We start from the raw sequence: 12,232 nt of genomic DNA, 5'->3' as shown, positions 1-12,232 counted from the left end.
TATGAAAAGTAGACTGTTATTGCTGGGATGTCGAAAACCAGGGTGTCACCAGCACTGGGAGGGAAGGATTTGGGTTAAGTGCTCAGTCTATCTCGTTGGCTTTTCCCTCCCTCCCTTCCTTATCTTTTCTTTTTGATTTTTCCACATTTCTTTGAATTTCTGTGATAGAGACTGTGGACTCCATCTGTAGAATGAGCAGGGAGGTCGCCCTGTCTTCTTATGCTGTGATCTGAACTGGACTAGTTATATTCCTTGTGTCTTACTCAGCTGGAAGGGGCTGAGGAGACCTCCTGACTCTTGGCTGAGTTTTCAAAGCTCTTTACTTAGCTTTCTACTGAAAAGATTTTGTGCTTAATGATTGAAAAGTCATTTTGCTGGGTGTTAGAAAATAGCAGCTACAGCTATGAAAGACACTTCCTTTTAAAGAATGGAAGCTGGGACTGGTGGATGAGCCTGTCGTCACAGCACTTGGGAAACAGAAGAATGAGGGTCAGGAGTTCAAGGCCAGCCTTGGCTACACTGTGAGTTTGAGAGCACCCAGGCTACAACGGCCAGTTCAAGGCTAATGTGGGCTATATGAGAGGCCTTTCCTTTAAAAACAACCAGAACGTTAGTTATTACTTCACTTTTAGATTGTTGTTTGTTTTTTATTCAGAAAAGAAGTAAATGTCAACTAAAACATGATAGCTTGGTAATGGACACTTTCCGTGTTGTTTTTTAATTAGGAATCAAACCTAGGGCCTTATACATGTAAGGCAGGCACTATACCAACTGAGCTATATCCTCATCTCTGTTTATGGAGAGTATTAAAAGTGATACTAGCCAGTGGTGGCACACACCTTTAATCCCAACGCTCAGGAGGCAGAGGCAGGCGAATCTCTTGAGTTCTGAGTTTGAGGCCAGCCTGGTCTACAGAGCGAGTTCCAAAATAGCCAGGGCTACACAAAGAAACCCTGTCTTGAAAAACCAAAAATAAATAAAATAAGATAAAAAAATGAAAGTGATAATAACCAAGGAAGATTAGATATAGATCATTCTTGTCTTGATATGTACACTCCAAAAGAATGGAGAAAGCCACCCACTTAAAATAACCCAGCTGGGTGTGGTAGCTCACACCTGTAACCCTGTAACTGTAATCCTAGTACTTGGGAGGTTGAAGCAGGAGGTTTGCAAGTTTGAGGCCAGCCCAGGCCACACGATTCAAGGTCAGCCTGAACTATACAGCAAGACCCTCTCTCAATAATCTATTCATCTACCCATGCATGCATACATGCATACATACGTTCATGTGTACATATATAAAATGGTTTATAATCAACCTTATTTTAAAGAAGATAAATTGTCTGACTCTGACTCTTACTATATTATCTCTATGAACCTGTTGTGCTAATTATTTCTGTGAAATTATGAATTTTCACTTAGTTAATAGAGTTAAGTGAATTTTTTTGTTTTTTCTTTTTGAAGTGTTGGTGATAAAACATAGATCTTTTTTGCATTAGTCAAGCTATTAGTTGTCTCTGTTAGGAATATATTTATAAATAGACTAGGGCTGTAAATCAGTAATAGAGTGTTTGCCTGGCATGTCTGAGACCTGAGTTTAGTCTCTAGTACCACAAAAGGAAGGAGAGAGAGGAACTACATTACAGTGTTGCAGAGTATTTGTTTAACTATGCAAAGATGTGTTGCATTTGTTTATGTTGCAGAATATTTAACTATGTAAAGAAGTGTTGCATTTGTTTAATTATGTAAAGATGTGTTTCTGTTTTACCTTGCCTGCCTAAGGCACCTGATTGGTCTAATAAAAAGCTGAACGGCCAATAGCAAGAGGAGGTATAGGCGGGACTTCCCAGCAGGGAGAGTAAGGAGGAGGAAGAATTTAGGCTCGGGAGAAGAAAGAAAAAAGATACCCCAGGGAGAAGCCAGAGGCCAGCCAGACATGGAGGAAGCAGGAGAGTAGGGCATACAAAATAAAAGAAAGGTGAAAAAACCCTAAAGCAAAATGTAGATGACTAGAAACAGGTTAAATTAAGTTAAAAGAGCTAGTGGGACAAGCCTAAGATAAGGTTGAGCTTTCATAACTAATAAGTCTCTGTGTCTTTATTTGGGAGCTGGTTGGCAACCCAAAGAAAAGACCAACTACATTACAGAGCTACAGTGTTTGACAGAAATGCTGTTTTTAAAATCTAGAACTTCAGTTGCATTACTATACTTAGTGTTTCCTTCTAAAATTAAAATGGCAGACTAGATTGACAGAGTTAGGTAAATCCTGACCCAGGCCGAAGTTGCTTTACTTAGCAACATTGTTACTCATTGGGCATTTACTGAGAAGCCATACCACTGCTTTAGTGGCATCCTAACCTTCCTCTGAAACTGAGAGTCTTAGAGGTGAGGAAGCACAGGCTCCTAAATGACAACTAGCTGAGGATATGCCCCATTGGAAATGAGATGTGAAATAGTAGCTATGGCTTAGGACTCTTTTCCCTACTGCTGCCCTACTGAGGATGAAACCTCTTTACTTATTTAGTAACCACTGTTTTAAAGGCTTGAAACAAAATTGTGAGTCAGGAATATGGGGTAGGTGGGACCAAACAGTATTGTACAAATGTATTTGTAGGCAAAGCAACCCCTCAAATACAGGAGGCTCTGGGTTAAACCCAGCACCACAGTGTTAATGTGGGGGTGCACTCTGAACTTTGCTGGTATATTATTTTTCCTTTTTCAAATGTTTATTTGCTTATATAACCCAAGACACCCCAACATATGTCTGCATACTAAGGCTCTCACTGGGGAGTTCCTGGGGAGGAAGCTCTACTTCCTCTGGGAAGAGCCTTTATTTGAGGACTGTTTACTTCCTGCTTGTCCTTTTCCTGTTACCAGGATGAATCTTTGTCGGAATTTTTAAACCCTGTTCTCAAGAGCCTTCAAGACAAGGCTGTTTATTGAATTAGAGGACTGCCTCCCTGTGACAGTGGTTTTGTAGACCATTTCTTCTTTATTCTCTTAAAAAAGGCAGTGAAGAAATTCGAAAGCTGGGTACAGTGGTGCATGCTTATGATCATAGCGCAGGGGATGTAGAGCCAGGAAGGTCAGGAGCTCAAGGTCATCCTCCTGTATATAGTGAGTTCAAGGCCAGCCTGGGCTATGTGAGACCCTGTCTCAACAAACCAGGAAGTGGGGAGGGAGAAAATGGTGGAAGAAGATAATGAGCAGGACTTGACTGTAGGTATGGAGGGCCGCTGGAGGCATCTCTTCCTTAGAGATCCTGTTTGATTGGCCTGCAATGTGTGTATGTGTGATTACAAGTCTGTATTCCATAGCACACACACGGAGGTCAGAGGACACTCTGGTTGAGTCTTTCTTTCCACCTTTATTTGGACTCCAGGGATGAAACCCAGGTTGCCAGGCATATACAGCAAGCTCTCACTCCATGAACCATCTCACCAGCCTAATGTTGTCTTTTAAAACAGACTGTGTTAGGCAGAACCAAATGAAAATGTTTGGTTTAGCAATCTGATGGTAGACATGACTCGGGAGTTATGACTGTTAATGCAACAGCATGGGCAGTTTGTGCTCACAACAAGTTTTCTGCCTGATGCCCTGGGTGATTTCTTGTGTTCCATGTTCGTGCTTGCATGCGTGCGTGTATGCATGCATTTCAGTTCCTATTTTAAACATTTTACAGTGTGCAATGTGGTGACGTTTAATTTTATAGTGCCCATGTTGTGCAATCACTACCTCTGTCTAGTTCCAAAACAGTTTTAAAACTTTAGCGGGGCCGGGTGGTGGTGGTGGTGCACTCATTTAATCCCAGCACTCAGAAGGCAGAGGCAGGTGGATCTTAGTAAGTTTGAGGCCAGCCTGGTCTACAGAGCGAGATCCAGGACAGCTAGGGCTGAAACACAGAGAAACCCTGTCTCAAAAAACAAACAAAACTTTAGGGGAAACTGCGTGCCCATTTTAAGCAGTCACTCACATACCCTCTCCCGGCCCCTGGAAACCGCCCTTCTTTCTAAGGGTTTGTCTGTTCTGTACATTACGTATCATTGGAATCAAATACTGCACGTCTTCTTCATTTAACATCATGTTTTCAGGAGGGGGGTAATTATTTTTCATTGCTGAATTTTACTCCCTCTAATAGACATGTATTGATGTCTATTTACCCATTCTTGTCGGATGCTATATGCATTCTTTCTCCGTTCGTACCTGTCCTTTGAGGTCTGCAGCCCTGCCTGTGGTAGCTACCTCTAAATACCACCTCAGATGTTCTGTGAGATGGGAACTCCCCTTCCTCCTCAATGGTAATTCTAAAACATGGTCCACACTGAGACCCTAATTTCTCTCCCTCCCCCTCTTTCTTCCTTCCTTCCTTCCTTCCTTCCTTCCTTCCTTCCTTCCTTCCTTCCTTTCTTCTTCTTTCCTTCCTTCCTTCCTTCCTTCCTCCCTCCCTCCCTCCCTCCCTCCCTCCCTCCCTCCCTCCCTCTCTCCCTCCCTCCCTCCCTCCCTTTTCTTTCTTCTTCTTCAAATCAGGTTTTCTCTGTGTAGCCCTAACTGTCCTGGAACTCACACCATAGACCAGGCTGGCCTCCAACTCATAGATCCATCTGCCTCCGCCTTCCGAGTGCTAGGTTAAAGCCATGCGCCCCCACTGCTTGGCTAGATAAGCTCTTGATCCCTTCACCTGGGATTTGCTGTGTGTGGGTGGTGGGAGCACTGAGACTGAATTCAGGCAGTCACATAAATGGAAACTGTACAGAGCATTATTTTCTTTTCATAGGGTATTCTAAAAATAATGGCGTGAGTTCTACAGAACAGGAAGGCATCTCAGATGGTCAGTGTTGAGAGAGATGTCTGATTTATCAGTTGAGATGTCTGTTTTATCATCTCCTCACATGTATTCAAAACAACAAGAAAGAAAGTTCAACTATATATAGTAATGTGCGGTCTTCAATAGAAGTGAACACCTGGAGGCCACCTTTGAGATGAATGTCTGCTTTATCATTTGCAGGCCTCCTCACATGTATTCCCTCTTACGAAGACAGCAGGTACACCGAGCTGTCACCATGGAAACAGCAGCTTTTCCCCAGGGGTATTTGTGAAATGAGGCTATGGCTTGACAAGGATAAGATGGGTCAATAGCTGTTTTGTGAGAAGGCCTTTCTGAGTGAAGTTATGGTGGAAATGTACAAAAACCTGGTTTGACATCTAAATTGATCCACGAGAATTTGCCTGCCTTTTCAGTCGGCCTAAAGTCATAGGCATGGATTAGCAAAGGAAAGCTAATTTAAGCCTGTTATGCGTTATTTTGTAACAATAGTGAACAGCAGCCATGAGAATTTTAACCTAGGCTCAGAGAACACTAGAAAACAGGGCTGTTTGAAGCCGGATCACAGAGTCTCTCCTTTTGGTGTCACACAAATAGGAGCTGCTGTTGCTGCTGCTCTTCTCTTGTTTGAGACAGGGTCCCACGTAGCACAGGCTGGCCTCAAACACTTACGTGACTGAGGCCAGCTTTGAACTCTTAATCTTCGTGCTTCTGCCTCCCAAGCGGTCTAGAGACAGCTGTGTGCCGCTGCACCAGCTAAAACCACGGCTGCTTGAACCGTCCACTCGTGACCTCTTTTTGCCTGAGAAGTATTTCTATAGCCCTCAGGTACATAGGCATATAAAATAAGTATACCAACTAAACATTTACTGATAATCGTAAATTTATTGTAAAACAGTTCTTTGCGGAACATGTAATTTTACCATTTATTAAAGCCGAAAGAAAATTTGTGTACTAATAATAGATGAATATTTTATATTGCAGAATGTAGGATATCTTCAACACTTTTAAGAGTTGATCAATATTTTTACTTTACCTTTACTCCCGGCACTTGGAAAGTAGGTGAATCTCTGTGAGTTTGAGGCCAGCCGAAGTCTCTACATAGTGAGTTCTAAGCCAACCAGAGCTACATAATATAAGACGTTGTCTCAAAACCAACAAACAAACAAACAACAATTTTATAACTGTCATGACTGAAAACAGTGCTTCACATAAATATGTACTACAAAATGGCAGGAGTATGCTTAGGGCCATTTCAGAAACGCTGGAAGTTCTGTCCTAATCCAAGTCAAAATTAAAATTTTGTTATTGTGTTGTGGATTTTGTTATTGTGCATGTGGATGACATGTGTGTGAGTGCCAATGAGCCCCATACATATCATCACACACAATGATAGTAAAAGTTAGTATTGAAACTCAAGAATTTAGAAAGAAGTTTTTAAGTACCTAGGCAGAAAAAGCAAATTCCTACAAAAACTATTAAAACAAAACTCTTTTTTTTTTTTTGGTTTATTTGAGACAGGGTTTCTCTGTGTAGTTTTGATGCCTTTCCTGGATCTCGCTCTGTAGTCTAGGCTGGTCTCGAACTCACAGAGATCCGCCTGCCTCTGCCTCCCGAGTGCTGGGATTAAAGGCGTGCGCCACCACCGCCCGGCTAAAACAAAACTCTTAAAATGAAAGGAAAAGTATTGGCTCAGGACAACTCAAGACCAAGTTCTCAGCCCAAAGGACATTTATTTGCTGGGGAGGGGCAGACTGCAGGGAACAAAAGACAAAGACAGGAGATGGAGGACGAGGGAGAAGGGGAAGGGACAGGGACGGGGGATTTGTCCCTGAATGGCACCGAGGGCTGCCCCGGATAGAGAGGAGACAGACATGGCACATAGGAAAAACGGCAGTTTATAAAGGTACGAGGGGAAACCCCATGTTAGGATGAGGTGTTTAATTTTAATTGGGCATGTTAATTAGGCAAGCGAAAGGGAGCTTTTGGCTCCTGATGGTCGGCCTCGGGAGGAGGAAGTGGCCAGATAAAGGAGTAGACCTTGATGGCTGGCTTGGGTAATGCTAACAAGGGAATGAGGGAAGAAGGGCAAGGCCTGCCAGACCATGCTGGCCATGTTTGAGCTGGCCAGAGTCTCCTCATAAGCCCGGTGGTGGTGGTGGCGCACACCTTTTATCCCAGGGCTCAGGAGGCAGAGGCAGGCGGATCTCTGTGAGTTCGAGGCCAGCCTGGACTACACAAGAAACCCTGTCTTGAAAAACCAAAAAGGAAAAAAGAAAAGAAAAGGAAAACAAAAACCCTAAGACAACCAGAGAGCTGGCTCATCTGGTAAAAGGGCTAAACCATACACACAAGCCTTACAACCTGAGTTAGATTTCCAGTACTCATGTAAGGTTACGTGAGGCAGGGCATGGTCACTCATGCCTGTAATCCAAGTACTGCAGAGGCAGGTCCATCTCTGTGAATGCCAGGACAATCTGGTCTACATAGTGAGTTCCCAGCCAGGTAGGACTGCAGAGAGAGACCCTGTCTGAATAACAACAAAAAACAAACATACAAGCTGACTGGGATGGTGTGCATCCAGAGCTTGTAAGGCAGGATGGGGGCGGAGACAAGAGCTGCCCAGAAGCTCCTGGGCAGCTGGCCTGGAGTACTCAGTGCAGTGCAGAAGCGGGAGAGACCCTGCCTGCCTCAGTGCAGTGGCCGGCAAAGACCGGCTCCCAGCAGTCCGCTGGCCTCAGCAGACACAAACGAGCCCAAGCACTCGCACACACGCCACCTGAAATGAACAGCCTGTCCATCCCCAGGCCATTCAGCGGATGATATTTGGAGTTGTCTCTGAGTGACAGCATTAAGGGATCTTTTCCTCCTTTTGATTTTGTTTCTATACAGTATTGTTAAATCTCTTTAAAAAGAGTGTGTTTAATTTTCAAAACAAAACAACGAAGTTAATTATTCTTTGAGAAATGGTAATTTTGTATGCAGTGTGGCCCCTGAGGCCAGCAACCTCTGCTGTTTGGACAGTCTTTCTTCCACTTGTCAAGCATTACATTAGTTCATCTACTCACGGTCTTCCCTGAGCAGACACATTTTAAGTTTCTTTCTTGCGATCTCCCTCTAGACTTCTTCAGCCTCCTGCTCACCTTTAGCTTTTGAGGGACTTTTTAGAGAGCTGTTCCCTGGACCTGACGAGCGTCTCAGCTGGGAATGGCTGCCAGGGCAGGCATTAGGGCTGAAGGGATCACTGTTTTCCACTTGCCTGTGCAGGGAAGGATATTTGCGGCTGGTCAGACTATGGCAGAGCTCCTAGGGGACCGAGGGAAAATAGCTACTCTCTTCACCGGGACTGAGACGACATGTGTAGGTATTGTCCCCAGTCCCCTCAGTCCTCTCACCCTGTGGCCACACAGCACCATTCTTTGACCAGGCTGTGGTAGCTGTGAATGTATGTGTTTGAGAGGGCAGCTGTGTGTATGTTTTCCTATAACTCAAACCAGCTGTTAAGACATGCTGTCTCCTCATGCATCTCTTGAGAGCTTATGCAACTTGAATTGGTAACTGAATGTGTATCACTGTTGCAGGCCAGCTTCCCTGGGCAGCAAGGTTGAGGGGACGTGTGGTGTACAGTGTTTATGAGTGGAGCCCCTCAGCAGCATCTATAAAAAGAGAAGGAAGCTGTCCTGCCAGCCTCAGGGTAGCCTTGACTCACTCTACTGGCGTGCTAGAGTTGGGGTGCTAGAGTTCAGCCCCAAATTTGACTGAAATGTCTTGGGTTTTTTTTTTCTTTCTTTCTTTCCTTGTTTTAAAGTTACATTTTATTTGTTGGGGTGGAGGGCATATGTATGCCACTGAACACATATGAACAGATTATACCATATGGGTTCCAGTGATTAAACTCAAGTCATCAGGCTGGCAGCAAGAGCCTCTACCCGCGGAGTCATCTCTATAGCCTACAGTCTTTATATTCTCTGTTGATGGGTCCCTGGATGAGGTCCATCCTAGGAAAGGGTGTGGCCCTGCAGAGGTGGCTCCTAGAAACTGGTACCAGTTCTGCCTTGAGAGGGCCCCACAGCAGCGTATCCTCTCTCTACCATCCCCCTTTCGTCTCTGAAAGTGGGTTGTCACAGGCAGACCCACTGGATCTTTCCTTTTCCATCTGCTCTTCCAAGAGCAGAAGTCTGTCTGTCTGTGTGTGGGAGGCGAGACAAGAAATCCTCAGACATGGAGAATGTGTTTTGTGCTGTCAAGGTAGAGTTGCTATTTTGGACCTCAGAACACTCACTGGGAGAAGAGACTGAAATAGCCCAAATGAACCACCTCACTGGGGAAACTGGTGGAAAAAGATTCAGCTTAGACTCTCAGTGGAGAGTTCATCCTGTGGGAAGCTGGGCTTCCAAGCATGCTACTATCCTACTCACCAAGAGGAGAGCGCAGCATTCTGACGTTCACTCCCTCTAGTTACTGAGCACCTCCTGTGTGAGTTTTCAGTTACAGCAGGAAGCAGAATGGAAAGCCCTGCCCCTTGTTATTCAAGGGTCCATACTGAACCTATGAAATCGGAGTTGGTGTTGGCCCTGAGTTTGTCCATGGCCTTCCTTTCACTCAAGCTTGGATAGCTTAGTTTAAGTGATGGGTTGACAGTTAGGCAAAGTCCCAGTACGCTCTTTTGTTCATTTGTCTCGCCTCCCCCACCTCTTGTTTGTTTTGCTTTTAAAGATTTATTATTTTTATTTGATGTGTGTGGGTATTTTGCCTGAGTGTATGTCTGTGCAGCGTGTGCGTGCGGTGCCTCTGGAGGCCAGAAGACATTGAATCCTCCGGCACGGGAGTTATAGGCCGTTGTGAGCCACCGTGTGGGTGCTGGGAACCGAACCCTTCATTGCAGGCTTTTCTCATAGTAAGAACCTCCCATTTCTTCTCCAGTCATCCGTCCGTCCTTCTCAAGCTTTAAGTATAAAACATGTCAAGCATATGCAGGGCAGGGAGCACCCAGTGCTGTGCTCCTGTATCAGATACCACTCGTGATGAGTTCTTGGCTGCTCTTGTTTCAGCAATACTCCGCACACCTTCTACAGTTTTTCCCCCGAGTGCTTTTTGTTTTTGAAACAGGTTCTTGCCATGCAGCCCAGACTGATCTCAAACTCTCTGTTTGCCTGCCTCAGTGTCCTGAGTTTGGAGATTATAAACCTAGACTACTATGCCCGGATACCCTAAATTGCTAGATTTGGTTTGGTTTTTGTTTTTTTGAGATAGGGTCTCTCTGTATAAACTGGTTTCAAGTTTCCAATTCTCATTCTTCTGTGAATGCTGGGGTTATAGGTATATGCCACCATTCCTGGTTCCTCGAGTATTATTTTAAAGCAAATTTATAATTTTTCTTTTCCTTTTATTTTTTTGTTTTTGTTTTAGAACTAGTTTACTATATTACTGAGGCTGATCTTTAACTGGGCTTAAATGATCCTCTTGCCCCAGCCTCCTGAGTGACTGGTACTGCAGTACCAACATGCCTGGCTTGTAAAGAGTTTTTTATCTGAAAAAAAAAATCAATCATTATTATTCCTTATAAGTTGAAGTGTTATTTTTAAGGTCAACATATCATACATGTAGCTAGGGATGGCGGTGCATGCCTGTGATCTAGCCAGCCTTCAGGAGGCTGAAGCAAGAGAAAAAGAGCAGCGGTTTGAAGCCAGTCTGAGCTGCATATCAGGACCCTGTCTCATGACCTCCCCCATCTGTCTGTCTCTCTCGTGTTTTTAACATGAACTAGTGTAGAAAAGTGCAGTTTAAAAATGATTCCTTCTCCCATTGGGTTTCCTTGAGGACACATTGTACATGATTGGTGTGTCTTTCCTTACAGTTATTTATATGTATAACAGCATTTACAGATGGGTAGATGCAGACACAGTTTTTTATTATTTTCTACAAAAATTATATTGTTAGGAAAATGAATATTCTGATTCTCAGGCCTATCAGGAAGGGGTGGGCCATCAGATCAAAAGCAATTTTTAAAATAGTAGCTACCCTCTTGGTTGTGCCTTCTTGCCAAAGTCACTGCTTGCGAGAAGCTGGTGGCATCTACCACCCTGGAGTGGATCGTAGGAAGGAGCAGTGGACCTCTATGGATGGACTTGCTATCAACTGTACTCTCTCTGTTTTGTTTTTCAGCTGGAAGAAGAAAGATCTGTACTCAATAATCAGTTGTTAGAAATGAAAAAGAGGTAGGCTCCCTGTATGTTTACTGATGTGTGTGTTTAACAAGCTTCCGAACATGCTGTGTGTGCTAGCTTGTAGAAAACAGTCAACTTCTTAAATTCAGAAAGTGGCATTGTGGTATCTTAGTGCTTGCAGTTGACAAGTTAGGAAGATCCGTCTGTGCTAGTTCAGAAATTTAAAGTTTTAAGCCATTTTCAACTGCCTTGACTCAGAACTCCTTTACTAAGTTCAGATTTAGTATCGATGGTTTTAGTAATGAACATTATGATAATTGTATATATAGTAATCACTTTAGATACAATACTGATTTTAATTATGGGAAAGCTTGATTTTTTTAATAATAAATAATACCACTTTGTTTCTATTATTTATTATCCCTCCATAATATTTTATAACTTTCCAAGCTCTTTTGAGTAGAGATAAATGGGGTCCATAGAATGAAATATTTAGGCCAGGTCAGGATAAAATATACCTATAATTCTAGCACTCAGGAGGCTGAGTCTGGAGGATCATAAATTTGAATTCAACTTATGCTACATTACAAAATCCTGCTTTAAAAAATTAAAATAAGCCAGGCAGTAGTGGCCCATGCCTTTAATCCCAGCACTCGGGAGGCAGAGCCAGGCAGATCTCTGTGAGTTCGAGGCCAGCCTGGTCTACAGATCGAGATCCAGGAAAGGCGCAAAGCTGCACAGAGAAACCCTGTCTCGAAAAAAAAAAAAAATTAAAATTAAAGCCAGGCAATGGTAAAGCATGCCTTTAATGCCAGCACTTGGGAGGCAGAGGCAGGTGGATCTCAGAGTTCAAGGCCAGCCTGGTCTACAGAGTGAGTTCTAGGACAGCCAGGGCTATATAATGAGACCCCGTCACAAATAAATAATTTAATTAATTAACTAATTAAGTAATTAAAGTAAAGTAGGGATTAAGAATATAACTCAGCAATAGAGAGCTTGCTTTACATGTATGAGCTCCTGTGTGCATCCCCACACCAAAAACAAACAACAAAACCATCTGTAATCTTTGGGAGTGACAGAATCAGTAGTTCAGGGTCATCCTCAGGTACATATCGATTTTTGAGACCCTGTGCTTTTTTTAAGACAAGAAGAAACGAAAGAGAGAAAAGAAATCCAGCCTACCCCCAAATTTTCCCATGCTCTTAGGAAGTGCTTCTCTTGTCAGAGCAGAGGTTTCCCTGGC

At 43.5% G+C, this 12,232-nt stretch overlaps 1 protein-coding gene across 4 annotated transcripts in view; it reads left to right on the top strand.

Moving 5' to 3' along the window:
• The window catches only part of Clip1 (CAP-Gly domain containing linker protein 1), a 117,265-nt gene that overhangs the window by 93,101 nt on the left and 11,932 nt on the right, over positions 1-12,232 (top strand). For all 4 annotated transcript variants that reach the window (XM_052755399.1, XM_052755396.1, XM_052755398.1 and 1 more), the window contains one exon: positions 10,988-11,040. In XM_052755399.1, coding sequence (XP_052611359.1) covers positions 10,988-11,040 — 53 coding nt within the window. The remainder of the gene's footprint in view (positions 1-10,987; positions 11,041-12,232) is intronic.

This window comes from Peromyscus californicus, unplaced genomic scaffold, assembly GCF_007827085.1.
Source record: "Peromyscus californicus insignis strain IS unplaced genomic scaffold, ASM782708v3 Scaffold_2__1_contigs__length_46816999, whole genome shotgun sequence".
Taxonomy (NCBI): domain Eukaryota; kingdom Metazoa; phylum Chordata; class Mammalia; order Rodentia; family Cricetidae; genus Peromyscus; species Peromyscus californicus.
This window is presented reverse-complemented; position numbering and strand designations above follow the sequence as displayed.